This window comes from Sphaerodactylus townsendi, linkage group LG11 (genome assembly GCF_021028975.2).
Source record: "Sphaerodactylus townsendi isolate TG3544 linkage group LG11, MPM_Stown_v2.3, whole genome shotgun sequence".
Classification (NCBI taxonomy): Eukaryota; Metazoa; Chordata; class Lepidosauria; order Squamata; family Sphaerodactylidae; genus Sphaerodactylus; species Sphaerodactylus townsendi.
The window spans coordinates 57,935,970-57,950,561 of NC_059435.1; the positions used below are offsets into that span (position 1 = coordinate 57,935,970).

General features: G+C 44.8%; 1 protein-coding gene across 7 annotated transcripts in view; it reads left to right on the forward strand.

Moving 5' to 3' along the window:
• The window catches only part of MYO3A (myosin IIIA), a 107,599-nt gene that overhangs the window by 58,809 nt on the left and 34,198 nt on the right, over positions 1-14,592 (forward strand). For 5 of the 7 annotated variants that reach the window (XR_007245781.1, XR_007245780.1, XM_048511333.1 and 2 more), the window contains 7 exons: positions 2,319-2,466; positions 6,769-6,922; positions 7,803-7,891; positions 8,678-8,807; positions 12,023-12,102; positions 12,239-12,280; positions 12,889-12,966. Coding sequence is in view for 5 of the 7 variants with exons in the window: in XM_048511333.1 (XP_048367290.1) it covers positions 2,319-2,466; positions 6,769-6,922; positions 7,803-7,891; positions 8,678-8,807; positions 12,023-12,102; positions 12,239-12,280; positions 12,889-12,966 (721 nt within the window). In the remaining 2 variants the exon portion in view is untranslated. The remainder of the gene's footprint in view (positions 1-2,318; positions 2,467-6,768; positions 6,923-7,802; positions 7,892-8,677; positions 8,808-12,022; positions 12,103-12,238; positions 12,281-12,888; positions 12,967-14,592) is intronic. The other 2 variants (XM_048511335.1, XM_048511336.1) reach the window with 1 other exon arrangement.

Genomic DNA, 14,592 nt, shown 5'->3' on the forward strand with positions numbered 1-14,592 from the left:
ACAAGATCCACCAGAACACGGCCACACAGCCCGGAAAACCCACCAGAACCAGTTGATTGTGATTTGTTTATTTATTTAAAATATTTATCGGCCCACCTTTCTCCCAACAATTTTGGACATATGTTAGGCACTAAAAACTAATAATAACTTGAATTACTGAAACAGTGTACTTGTAAATATAATACACGGTTGAATGGATATAACAATCTCCCATTCATACATTGAGAAACATTATGGAAATCTGTCTTTTCAATGCAGTAGACTAAACAGTTCCCAAACCTGACATGAAGCTGTTCTCATCTGAATACTTGCCTGTCGTGACAAAGCAGGCTCCATAGAAAAAGGCAGAACAGTTCGTTCGTGGTTGTGTTTCTTGGTGAACACTTTTAGTCCAGTGGCACTGACATAGTTCTTTGGCTTTGCCTGTTTGTTTGAATGCTTCATTTGTAGCCCCTCTTTCTCACTGATACCGTGTTTCCCCGAATATAAGACAGTGTCTTATATTAATTTTTGCTCCCAAAGATGCGCTATGTCTTATTTTCAGGGGATGTCTTATTTTTCTGTGTTCTGTTCGTCGGGCATGCTTCCAAACAAAAACTTTGCTATGTTTTACTTTCGGGGGATGCCTTATATTTCGCACTTCAGGAAAACCTCTACTATGTCTTATTTTTAGGGGATGTCTTATATTCGGGGAAACAGGGTATGTGACGGATTACAAAATACACAAAACAATTTAATCAGGCAGCACAAGACAATATAGAATTATAAAAATGAGGGAAGAGCCCGAACAGAAAACTGTGTCATGGAAATAACTTCTTTGTTTGCGGGCAGAAGAGGAGGCAGGAAAGTTCCATCCTGTCATTGGAAAACGTGGTCTAAATCCAACCCACTGCCTGTATTTTGGGGACATTCATGTTTTTTCTACCGTGAATAGGCTATTGTCTCCTGAGTAAATGTCTGAATCAGACATTCAGGGCCAAACTAGATGATACCACATTCCCAAGTCCATCCCAAAGATGCAATGCCATTTTAGACCATGTTTCTAATTTTTAAGATGGCCCCAGAGGTCAATCCTGCCAGGGTCCACAGCACAAGGGGACGAGGCACTCCTTATCACCCTTGATGTAGTTTTCAAGAGCCTAAATGACTGTTCCTGGCAGCATCAGCCCCCTGCTGTGATTTTAAAAGTCTAACAAAAGCTCTGAAATGGCACCAATATAATCTACTTTGTCCCTAATGCAGCAACCCTAAAGCACAACTTCTGCCTCGTTGGTTACATTAATTGAACAGATATTGGCTCTATTTTGTATTTGCCTTCAAGGAAGTCAAGGTGGCTTAAAATTGTAGAGTGGTGAAGAAAAAGATGTTAGAGGTTAGATTTTAAAATAATGCCAAAGTTCAGTATCTCTTCTGGTTCGGTTCAGTCCATTGGGTCTGGTCAATGTTTGGATGGGAGACCACCTCAGAACCCCTTTGGTTATGTTCCATTCAATAGTGGAAGAAAGACGGTATGCAAATAAACTAAAGGAATGTGTGTGTGTCTTTTGAATTGCCAGGTGGTGACTTACTGTGCCCTAGTTCTACCCCACTTGAAAAACACTTCAAAGACTTTAAGAACTGTGATGTAGACATACGCGACAGAGTTTGCAGATCCTATACAATCCGCTGAGGAAACTGACTTCTGTTCTTCCAGCCACGTAAAAAATCAGATGGGCAAATTGAGCATGAGTCACTGAATGTAGACATATTCTCTGCAGAACAGCTTTCTGCCTTGGAACAGCAACATTTGAAATAAAACAGCAACAACTTAATCATTCCTCCGTTTTGAATTGGACAGTAAAACACATTGGCTTAATTTCTGTTCAGATCTTTCTGTCATGAGGGCTGCTTTTGCATCCTAGGACAAGGCCAGGCCTGCAACGTAGAAGAGTTTTTTGTCCCTGGTTTAGTCAGGGTTGGTTGCTGTGAGGCAATCTGCTTGTGTAAAGTCAAATTTGCAATGCAGATTAACCCAAGGGATATGCAAATATTTTGTGCTGTATGAACACGCTGCCCAAGAGCAAGGGCAAGCTCTCCTGGAGCTGTTCTCTTGACAGACTAGGCACTTGCTGTTACTCTTTCAGCCTCTGACTAACTCCCCTTACAGGATAACATATTAGGATCTGCCATTCTCCCAAACTGGGCCAGAACAGTCACGGTCCTTTCCTGATGTCACCCCAGTGGAGTTAGACCAAGAGCATTCTTGAAACTGCTGTAATGTTGAAACTGGTGTGAAATAACTAAGGAAGAAACATAATACAGATGTCATAACTTTTCAGCGGAAGTGATGAGGGACTGAACATTGGGATTCTGGATATCTTTGGGTTTGAAAACTTCAAGAAGAATTCCTTTGAGCAGCTCTGCATCAACATTGCCAACGAGCAGATTCAGTTCTACTTCAATCAGCATGTTTTTGCATGGGAACAGGTGGGCAATATCATTTGTGTGTATGTTTTTGTGCATTTATGTTGTTTACTAGCACTAAAGCCCATTTCAACTTAAAATGAAATGGGCTCTAGTAAGGGGCGAGGGAGGGAGGGCGAGCCGGGGATCCCCCACCCCCTTCCTCGTCCCCACCCCAGGTGTCCGCACCCACACCAGGCTCTGGGCCAGTCTCAGCTGAACTTACCACAGGCCATAGGTTCTCCTTGTTGCCAGGTGGGCAGTCTTGTTTGTTTGGGTTGGGGAGAGGTTGGTGGGGGAATGGGGAGGGGAGGTGGCAGGAGAGTGGCTGTGGTTTGGGAGAGGGTGGGGCAATGAGAGGGCTTTTGTACAGCTGGCAGGGAGGGGGCTTTGGTGCCTTTGGCACAACAGGCCAGGCTTAGTCTTGTGTTGGGAAGAGGGTGGGGGGATCGGGAGGGCTTTTTCTGGGCTGGGGGGAGAGGGCAGTCTGCTATCTTTGCCCTGCTGTGGGCAGGTTGCTTCTGGGTCAGGGGTAGGGTGAAGGTGGTGGGAAGCAGGAGGGATTTGCCCAGGCTGGGATGGGGGTCTGCCATTGGTGCCTTACTGCAGGCAGGTTGTTCCTGGGTTTGTGGGTTCGTAGAGGAGGAGGAGGAGGGCTTTGTTTAGGCCATCAAGTTGCAGTTGATTTATGACCACCCCATAGAATTTTCAAGGTAGGAAACATTCAGAAGGGGTTTGCCATCACCTGACTCCACGTGAGCTGCAAAAGTTCTGAGAGAACTGTGATGGACCTGAGGGAGTGGCTTCATGGGGAGTGGGGAATTGAACCTGGTTCTCCAGATTTGAGTCTGCTGCTGTTAGCCACTACACCACGCTGGCTCCCCCACCCCCCATCCTAAAACTATACATGTAATAATAAGACAATAAACTTTAATAGAATTAAAATTGAACAACAGAGACTGGTCAAAGCAAGATGTTCATTTAGTCTCAGCTAATGGAAGGTGCCTCCATTGGCAGAAAGTTACTTTCTTACCTTCCTCTCTTCCACTGAAGCCCCAAATGTTTCCTGAAATGCTGGTTTTGTTGGTCAGGGGATAATTTGGGACAGTTTAGAGATCTGCAGTGGGAAAAAAGTAACTGGTGACTATACCCCCCCCCCCTCTTTCTTAAAGCAAGTCAATTACTCCATAAAATTAATTTACTTGGGTTTCTCTGGTTGGCCAATCACTCGCAAATATATATAAGTCGCTTCTTAAAACAGAATTTCATCCAGAGAAGTCACCTACAACTTCTTTTTGGAGAACCAAAGGAGGACAGAAAGACCTGCTTTTGTTTATATATGTTCTAGGCTGAACTGTTTGATTGTTTTCTGCAATTTAAATATTCATTGGGAAAAAATGCAGTAGGCATCCCGTTTATAGTATCCAGGCAACAGAACATGGTGATAATAGGTTTGATGCAAATTCAGTGTTGTTTGGATGAACAGTAAGGTTCACTGTGAAATTTATGATTCAAGAGCCAAAAAGTGAATTAAAATAGGAAAAAACGGTCCATTCCATGCAGTTTTGGGAAAGTGACTTTCTTAATAATGTGGCAGTAAGTATGTTAATATGAATGTTCTGTAGCAGTCGGGTGAGGGGGTGGCATTTTGCTTTTATTTCATGCAGGAAAATGGCTGCCTGATCTGGAAGGTGGAGGATTTATTTTGGCTGTGAGATGTGATTTTATTTTAAAAGATGAAAAATTAGACGCAGTAACCGAACGCTAATAGTCAGTGGCCAGATTTCGAAAGCTTATTAAAAGGGTAAAAAAATGAACATTTAACAGTTGTAAATGGCAGTGAGTAATTTGTTTAAGAAAATAAGTCTCGGCGGCAGGAGGAAATCAAATGTCATCAGGCGCCCGATCCAGTGAGCCCCTGCTTTTATGATTATACGGGTTAAACAAGAACCGAGACATGATTAACTGAAGCATTTGAATGTCTGTATGGCATTAACTGGAAAGCTTTATCCAGGATAGTATTCTCTCAAAGCTGGTTTTTTTTCTGACAGTCATTTCTGAAGTTTATGAAAGCTTTCAGTTACGTTATGCAAGTTCCTTAGGAGTTACACCATTCCAGTTTTAATTATTATTGCAGTGATAGAATCAAAAGATATTCTATGGGAATCAACTTTCTGGGCCCTGATTGGATAATCCTCAGCCTTTTTCTCTTCAGAACAATATGAGGAAGTACTTTTAGGACTACTTAGCAACATGTTTGCTGTTGCTTTAGAGTGGTGGTCTTCAGCCCCTGGATCGAGATTATCAGGGGGTTTGTGGAGTCCTTCCTGCTGGGCTACCCATGAGCCTCTACAGAACTGCCATTTTTGCTGGGGTTTTTTGGCTGCCTAGAGAATGAAGGTGTCAAATCTACCTCTTTTTGCCAGCTAGCTAAATGGAGGAAGCAGATTCCTCAATGCTTGTAATTTTTGACTTGTTCTTCAAAGTACAGCACACCTCCTGTGTATATTTTTTATTTATTTTATTTATTCTTTCGATTTCTATACCGCCCCATCCCCGAAGGGCTCTGGGCTGATTAATACAGTCGGGTCAGTATACTCGAATCCATTAGCTGAAACCATTAAAAACTAGCGATACAGATAAAACTAAACATAATAGCAGGTTGCCATAAGCAAAAGTGGCATCCGGAAGCTCCATTTTTAGATCCTCTTTCAGGAGGGAGGAACGATAAATCCCGAGATGGCAAAGGCCCAGATGTGAAAGCCAGGGGGCCAGGGGGGCACCATCATGGCTGGATTTCTCCAAAGGCCAGTGGAATGAGTCCGTCTCTTACAGACCCTGCAGAATTCAGAAAGATCCCACAGGGCCCGGACTGGCTGGAGTGGGAGAAGCGTTCCACCAGGCTAGAGACCAGGGCCGTGAAGGAGTCCTGGCCGATGTGGAGGCCAGCCCGTATCATCGAGGGGCCGGGGACCACCTGAGAATTAGCTTCCGTTGAGCCCGGAGAGGCCGTCTGGGGACATATGGGGTGATGTAGTGCCGAAGATCTGATGAGTCCCTAGGCAGCGTAAAGACTTAAAGGTTAACACCAACACCTATGAAAGATGATCGGGGCTCCACTGGGAAGCCAGTACGTGAGGTACAGCACAGGAAAAACTGGATATGATCCCAGATAGCACTGCCTGTAAGCAGGCGCAGCAGCAGCATTTAGCTTGGACCAGTTTTAGTTCCAGATGCAAACACAAGGGGAAGGCCCGGCGTAGAGTGAGTTACAATGAGTCTAATCTGGAGATTGGCCGTTGCATGGACCACTGTAGCCCGGAATTAGGTCTGGGAGAGGAAGGGGGCTTGCCGCCGAGCCTAAGCGAAGAGATGGAAGAAAGCAACCCGGAGTTATATAGGCCACCTAAGGTCTCCATTGAAGTAGAGGCAAATCCAGGTGGACCCCCAGGTTGCGTACAGAGGGGGTCGGAGCCAATGTGACCCCCTCCCACACCGGCGGCTGAAACATCCCCCCTCCCCCTCGCGGCCCAGCCAGAGGATCTCCGTCTTCGATGGATTCAGTTTTAACCTGCTCTGTTGCAACCAATCAGCAACCGCCTCCAAACAGTGCTGTAGAGCCGCAGGGGCGACGACTGCTCCCCCCTCCATCAACAGAATGAGCTGAGTGTCATCCGCATACTGATGACAAATCAGCCCAAAACTCCGTACCAGCTGAGCAAGGGGTCGCATATAGATGTTAAATAGCAGCGGGGATAATAGCGCCCCCTGGGGTACCCTGCAATAAAGCGGGCACTTCCGGGAGGCCTCATCCCCGCACCTCACTTGCTGACTCTGACCCTGGAGGAACGAGACAATCCATTGTAGGACAATGCCCCGCAGCCCAGAGGCGGCCAGGCGGTGGGTCAAAAGGTCATGGTCTCTCTGAAAGCTATCAGGGATAACTCCTTTGATATTAGCTAGTTACTATAATAACTATGGGTATGGGGTGTTAAATAGACCAAACTGCTGTGGCTGTGGCATCAGGTAAAATATTCTAGCCCTGTATATGTGCCATGTCCTGGGGTATGAACCGGTGAATGAAGGAGAAGACCAGGACACTCCTGGCCTCCATACATTGGCCCCTTCCACATGCAGAATAATACACTTTCAATCCACCTTCAACGCACTTTGAAGCTGTGAGGAATAGCAAAATCCACTTTCAAACCATTGTGAGAGTGGATTGAAGTGCATTATTCTGCATGTGCGGAAGGGGCCATTGATCTGGTCTGCATCGAATGTTTAGGGTTTATTCAGACTAATGCAAGTTTTGATCATCTGTTCCAGAATGAATACCTGTATGAAGGCGTTGATGCACGAGTTATTGAGTATGAGGACAACAGACCCTTACTGGATATGTTCCTGCAAAAACCAATGGGATTGTTGTCTCTCCTTGACGAGGAAAGCCGTTTTCCTCGAGCCACTGATCAGACACTTGTGGGTAAGTAATGGCCAGTTTCAGGGCCACTTCTTCGACACTGTGAGGGTTCCAGTGTGCCACAAGGGTTTGGCTTTCTCCTAGTCATTGGTGGTATAGGAATGTGTGAGGCCACTGGAACCGTGAGTTGTGTAGATGTTACTTCCTGGAACCACAATTCCTGCCAGGATTCATTTTGTTGCATCTGGGATTTGGCTCACACCTGCCTGATGGCACACAGAATGATTATACCATGGCTCGGAGATAGAAAGTACCTTAAAGTGACAATTGGCAATTTATGTTTCAAAGAAACTGACAAACTATGACATATTTCATGTCCAAGAATATATTTGCTTATGTTTTCAGTGTGATTGTATTCAGATCTCTAAGTGCACCTCTGCAATTAATCCTTTTGCCCATGAAAAGTGCTCAAAAGAAATGTAAAAGAAAGCCATGAAACCTTGAATACCTTATGGAAGGCTTTTATGGCCAGTATCACTGAATTGTTATGTGGTTTCCAGAGCTGCTTCGTCATATTTCACAGTAGCATTTTCTCCTGACGTTTCACTTGAAGGTCCTCCGAAGATGCCAGCCACAGATGCAGACAAAATGTCGGGAGAAAATGCCACTGGAACACAGCCATACAGCCCGGAAACCACACAACACCCCAAACGTAGATCTGTTTTGCTAGTTCAAAGCAAACTTCCTAGAACACGTGTCTTTCAAAGGGGGAAACTGTCAAAATCCCATGAGAATTTAGTGAAAACATCTTCATGTGTCCATGTTTGCTTGTTGAGAAAGAATGGTGGGAAGTAACTATTAGCATAAAAGATTCAAGCTAGTACCAAACAAGAAATACATATTTTCATGATGTGTATTACACAATCAGTGTGTTTTCTTACAGAAAAATTTGAGGACAACTTGAAGTCAAAATATTTCTGGAGACCAAAAAGAGTAGACTTGACATTTGGGATTTACCACTATGCTGGAAAGGTAAATGATTTGCACACTGTCACTCAATGATATTATCAAAATTGGAAATCTTTCACAAAAGGTTGGCCAGCTAATTACTATATTCTGCACCAAGGCAGGAGGATTTTTTAAATTGCCTTATAGTAGGAAAGGCAATAATTACTACTGGGGAGCAGAAACGCTAATTGTTCCAAATTTGTAATAACTAGTAATAAGTAAAATTTTGCCAAGCCCTGACCTATGTAGGAATGGCTTTCATGGTATTCTCTTGCTGAAAGGACCCAAGATCCTGTGTATGTGGTTTTTTATTAGGTGAAACCTCATTTTGACTTATTATTTATTTGCTTCATTTTTATTCCACTGTTTTCCCCAATGGAAACCCAGAATGGCTTACAGTATTCTCCTCTTCTCCATTATATCCACACAACAGTCCTGTGAGGTAGGTCAGGCTGAATGTGTGTGAGTGACCCAAGGTCACCCAACAAGCTTCCATGGCAATAATGGAGATTTGAACTTTGGTCTCCAAGATCCTAATCCTACACCACACTGGCACTTTTGTTATGGTGGTGGCAGTGGTGATCTGTGTAACATCTTGGTACAAGACAGTATGACAGATAGATGGCCAGCCAGCAATTGGGTCTCTCCAGATTTGTCTCGAACTAAAGCTGCACTTCCTTCCTTCCTTCTTTATTCACTCAATACCTGCTAGAATCAGTGCATTTCATTCTGCATGGAAATATAGGTCTCTGAGAAACAATAAACACAAGGAAAATACATAACAGCTTTTACTGCCCTTTTTCAAAACAGGTTTTGTATAATGCAGGCGGGTTCTTAGCTAAAAACAGAGACACCTTGCCAGCCGACATTGTACTACTGCTACGCTCTTCGGAAAACTATTTGACCAGGCAGCTGGTAATCCACCCACTAACAAAAACAGGTAATATCATTTTACAGTGCTGGATCTGTCAGGCTCACCTAAAATCTTGGCCATTGGACAAAGGTGGGGGACTAGGGGTACTCCATTCCAGGCATTTGGATAGGCCTATGGGTCTGAGAGGGGCAGACAAAGTGTTTCTGGGATAATGGCCTTTACTGCTAAAGATTCAGAACAAGAAGGCAACCAAAGTTCACCATAAAAAAAGCTCCTTTGCATTGCTGAAAATGTGCAGCTTAACAATGCTATAACTGACATGATCAGGCCTAATCCATAAAGTTTCCACAACCCAAACACTGGTTGTTGTAAGTCCTTTATTTGGACACATGCAGTGGTGGGATCCAAAAATTTTAGTAACAGGTTCCCATGGTGGTGGGATTCAAACAGTGGCGTAGCGCCAGTGGGGCTGGGCGTGGCACGGCGGGGGTGTGGCCAGGCATTCAGGGGGCGGGGCATTCCTGGGCGGGGCTGTGGCAAGGACGCAGGACATGCGCACCTCAGGTGCAGTTCCTTTTCACCCCGCCTCTAGATTCAAAGAAACCAAAAACTGTTTACAATTGTTCAATAATACAGCTTTCCCGTAACTCTTTACCTTAATACTTTCCCAACCTTTGTACCAATGAACAAATCTCTCAAAGGTAGGTTGAATGGCACTTGCTAACCTTTCTAGAAATCACTTTGAGTGCAGGGAACCTCAGAAACCTGTTTAATCTTGCAATCCTATAGATAGGATAAGGGGCCAAGAAATATGTATGTATTTCACCCAGTGTTCTCTCCTGTTCCTGTAGGAGGCTCAAAGCGCTCATAGTGATCCTTTTCCCTTCCTCCCTCAACATGCTTAAACACCCTGTGAGTGGTGGTGGGGCTGGAGGCTCAGAAATCAGTGCCGTGATTCAGCCCAAGGTCACCTTAAAGGTCACTTAGCATGTGTAATATTAGCAAGTGCTTGGGGCTAATCACACAGAATTCCCCGGAGTACAAGCACTCCACAACTCAAAGCTGAGCAGAGCTTCGGGAAATCAAACCCGGTTCCTCCAGATCAGCAGAATCCCAGTGCGTCCATATTAGCCATTTCCATACCCTAGTTGTCAAATGTCAAATGCAGAGACCATAACAGACTATCCTTATTTCAGAACTGGTGAACTCCACTGAAGGCTCCGCAGATCACAGAGGTCCGCAGAATTCCCCCTCTGTACCCTACAGAAGACAATACTTCACCCCAACGAAGTGCAATCCAGAACAGAGTTGCTCCAGCTCCAAAGCTCCTGAGGCAGCTTCAGAATCGAGAAATGCTAACAAACCAATCTTTGGCTTTACATAAAGTGTTTGCCCCAGTCCCCGCCGCTCTTTGTTATCCAGATTGAGGATTCCTCAGCTTTAAGCCTTGCAGCAGGGCTTGCAGAAGCTGGCGCCACCGGTGGTAGCTTCGGAGTCCCGCGGTTCACTGGAAATTCCTCCTCTTTCACTTCTCCCCACCTCTCGCCGCCGCAGCTTTTTGCGCCGCTTGATTTGCCGCCTTCCGTCTGCCGCGTCAATCTGGTGTGTTATTGCGAAAGTGTAAAGCTTAGCTTCGAAGCTGGAACAGAAGTGATGAGTGAAGCGGCGAGGCAAAAGCTAACCAGCGTGACTGCAGCCTGCTGCTGAGCGCTTTGATCATGGCCTCGCCTCCACCTGAGATTTCGCTACGGAAGCCGGGCAAGCGGGCGGTTAATTAGCGGCAGGCCAAGCACGCCTTACCTCAACATTGTGCTCTGGATGTATTCGCCTCCGCCTCCAGATTTTGATGTCGTGGAGTAAGCGGTGCCGCAGGAAGGGGAAGCACAGCCAGGTGTCTCTTTTAAGGAGCAGACCACAGTTGATGCAACCCCCTCTCGCATTTTGCTGACCTTGATTAAGTAACCCGACCATGGAACCGGTGAGAACCGGCTCTCGGCATTTTGTGGACCCGATTAGTAACCCCCCCTCGGCACACAAAAAATTTTAGTAACCCCCCCTCGGGAACCGGTGAGAACCGGCTGGATCCCACCTCTGGACACATGTCTCACAAAAAGTCATAAATGTACATAGGAGTACTCTGTGCTATTGTTTTAGTGTGCCGACATACATGTGCACAATTCAGACTTGGATTCTTAGCAGCTCTTCCCACCTATCATTGCCATTTCTTTGGAGCATCTCTAAGGAGCTTTTTTGAGCCCTGTGGCACAGGCCCTTCCTCAAGACGGAGCCATAACGGTAAGCTCTGAGTGACAGCGAGAAAACGCCTGTCCCCAGGGAAAGTCGCTCGGCAGGCGGATGCTAAAACGCAGCAGCTTGGGCGCCTAATTCGGCTCCCTCCACCTCCCCAGGGCGGCTGCCAGGCGCTTCCAAAACCTCCCTCCCGGAGGGAGTTTTGGAAAAACAGCGAGATTCCCGGCTCCACGGTTGCAGGTAATGGCACCGCGGAATGTTGCTGTTTCCGTCCTTTTCCATTCACGCCTGCGTCTCCGTCGTCGGCCTGCTGTGTAAGACTCTCTCCTGGCTGTCCTCCTCCGACCCTGGAGTGTCGGAGGGCAGCATGGGCGGGTCCTAAGGAGGCTAAAGCAGGGCGACGTAATGGCGACGCAGGTGTGAGTGGGAGGGCGAGGAAGAAGTGACTCCATGCAGAGCCGCCTTCCTGTGCCGAACCTCTGCAGGACCGGCCGCGACTCGCTTCGTGTGAACGCTCATCTCCCTCCACCGGCAGAATTCCTGCCGGTGGGGAAGCGCTCTTTGGCCAATGCGGAAGTGGTACACAGAGTGGTAAGCTGCAGTACTACAGTCAGAATTCTGCTTATGATCTGAGTTCAGTCACAGTGGAAGTTGGTTTCGGGTAGCCGGCTGAAGGTTGTCTCAGCCTTCCATTGTTCTTCTGGGTGAGGTCAGTAAAATAAGTACTCAGCTTCAGAGATCCTCTGAAGATGCCAGCCACAGATACAGGCGAAATGTCAGGAGAGAATGCTACTAGAGCACGGCCATACAGCTCAGAAACCACACAACACCCCAGAACTATAATTGATTCTGTATTGAGCCATATTATTGCTGGGAGATAGCAGAGTCTGTGACTAACACTTACTTGCCAACACAGATGTTTGAACCCAGCTTGCTGTTCAAAGTGAGCATGGTGACAACGTCAGGTTTTCTCTTCCACATACTGTTTGAAATGTTCCATTTTTTATAGGATGTTTTCTGTCTTTCTTCAGGTAATTTGGCACACAGTAAAGGCAAAACTGCAATAAACTACCAGATGTGGACTCCACAGAAATCCATTAGCCAAACTAAGGTAAGGAAGTGAAATGGCAATTCTCTCACTGTTTTCAAAGTAAAGAAAGGCAGTAATGTTGTTGTTGCTACAAACAGTAAGCAAGTAACCCCTTCCTTGCTTTCTCTCCCTCTCTCCTATTTTCTTTTCTGCTTAGCTGGATATCTTTGTGTTGTGCAATTCGTATTCATACCGTGAGGTAAAAAAAAACAACCTACATTTCCCTTCTAACTTTCCGAAAGACTATAGTTTTATAACTACTTGAAGGAAAACAAAATACATTCTTAATGGTCATGATTCTGGCTCTCATTCTGAAGCATGTTTACTTGAGAGTAGGCACTGTTGAATTCAGTGACTCTCTTCCAAGCAAATATGTTGTTAATTGGTATGTTATTAAACAAACAAGAACATGCAAAAAGCTCTAATAGGGACGCCAGTTCACGCGCTACTGAAAATAACTTCAAAACACAGCAATGCAGGAAGAAAAATTTGCAGGGTGTTTATTAATAGTCCTCCTGGTCATTGCAAAATAGATGCCAAAAAGTTATCTTTCCATACAGTGCTGATATCTGTAGGTTCAGTTATCCAACTGTGTTCAGTATGTGTGTGTGTCCTTGCGTGTGTGTACAGTGTCATATAGTATCGTAATGTGACTAGAGTAACAGTCTCTGACTTACTTTAGTTATTACTCAATAGTGTCTAGAGTTTAAAATAACTGATTTTTATTAAAGAACAATACGTTGAGTTGTTGCAATAAGTTGTAACTGCAGAGATAAGAACTACTGTTTTCTTTCTTGGCACATACAGAGCGAGCCCGAAGATACTACACATCACCCAAGAGAAACAACCAATATGAAAACGCAGACAGTCGCTTCATATTTTAGAGTAAGACTTCAGTTTTGTGTATAAATGTTATGTATTGTATAGTAACCATCTCTTGTTTGATCTCTCCTTTTATTTTTGCAAATGCTCCCCTCTGTGGGAGATAATATATTTTACTTAAAACACAAAATCTGGTATAGGCTTGTTAGTTAATGTTTGTAGGATTGAGACTAAATATTTTTAAGTTCACTGAAGAGAAGGCTTTGCCTCATTTCAGATGTTCAAACTGTTCCCTTCCAATACTTCCCTTCCAAAGTGAATATAATAGGCTGTCTTCTACTGGTTAAGATTACTTTAGCAAAATCTTCTGGTCCAGGGTGGCTACTGTATTTCGGATTATCTCCCAGGGAGGAGAATCTTTTGCAAGTCTTGTTACTACCTAAGATCCTTCGAGTGGAACTGCCAGAAATTAAATGTGGGGGCACTTTCTTTTGTTTATGCCCCTCTCTTCTTCCCATGGTGATCCAAAGCAGCTGACAACATTACCTTCCCCTACTCTAGTTAATTCTATTTATTGAAATCTATTCCCCACACTTTACCACAGGGCGTATTTCAATAAAAACCATACAACAGTAAAATCACAACAGTAAAAATCCAAAAACAATAAAATCACAATAAAACCCCATCCTAAAAACCCCAAGCACAATCTAAAATCTTCCACACCCACCCCACAGAAAAGGAAGGGGTGTGTGGACATCTCGGAGGGTTCTTTCCCAGTGGGGTTGGTCAGCTAAACACCTGGGTGAAGCGGGCAGTCCTGGCCAACTTCTGGAGGAAGGTCATTCTACTGCGGCAGGACAGCCAGGTGGACCTCCTCCTTCAACTCAGCATCATATATTTTATCCTCTCAACAACAGTAAGTTAGACTGAGAAAATTGTGGAAGGTTTTCAAGCTGTTTCCACATGCTTTCCTGTACCCACTCATTACTTCCGTCAACTGATAATCTGCTTTACGAGGAGGGCTCCTTCTTTGTGTAATCTGTAGCGTCCAGATTCAACCCCAGTTTCTTCCTATGATGACCTCAAGCCTAATTAAATCTCACAACTGCGTAACTCCTTTGCCCATCTTTCTCCCATTCTGCACAGAGGCAAATACTTCATGGTTTGAGAAATCTTCCATATAACAGACGTCTTGTGGCATTCAAATTTGGGTGGTGTAACAGACTGGGATCCGTTTCCTGCCACCTTTTAGAGCCCCAGTTTTGTTAAGAAACATGCTCCATTTGATGCAGTACTTGAATTTGGACATTACAGCAAGTTGTGGGTAGATGTAGGATGTCTTCAATTTTACCTCCGCATGTGGAGTTTGGCAGGGGGAAGCAGCACCCGAGGTTGACAATAAACAAGGTCAGCAATTAAGAAATAAGAGACATGATACAGAAATACAGGTTGTTCAATCTAGGGCCCATTTATTTTAGAAAATTCATTGTAATGTGACTATCTTTTAATAGCACTTTGACTGCAGTTTCAATGACTTGGGGCTCAGCTTCCTTATATTGTCAGTCTGTTATACAAATGATTAAGTTAATCTCCCACCAGCAGTTGGCAGGGTGAGGCACATGCTGAGAACCATCCCTGCTATGAAATAATTGTGTGGATATTTTTTTTTTGTCACACTGCAAACTTCAT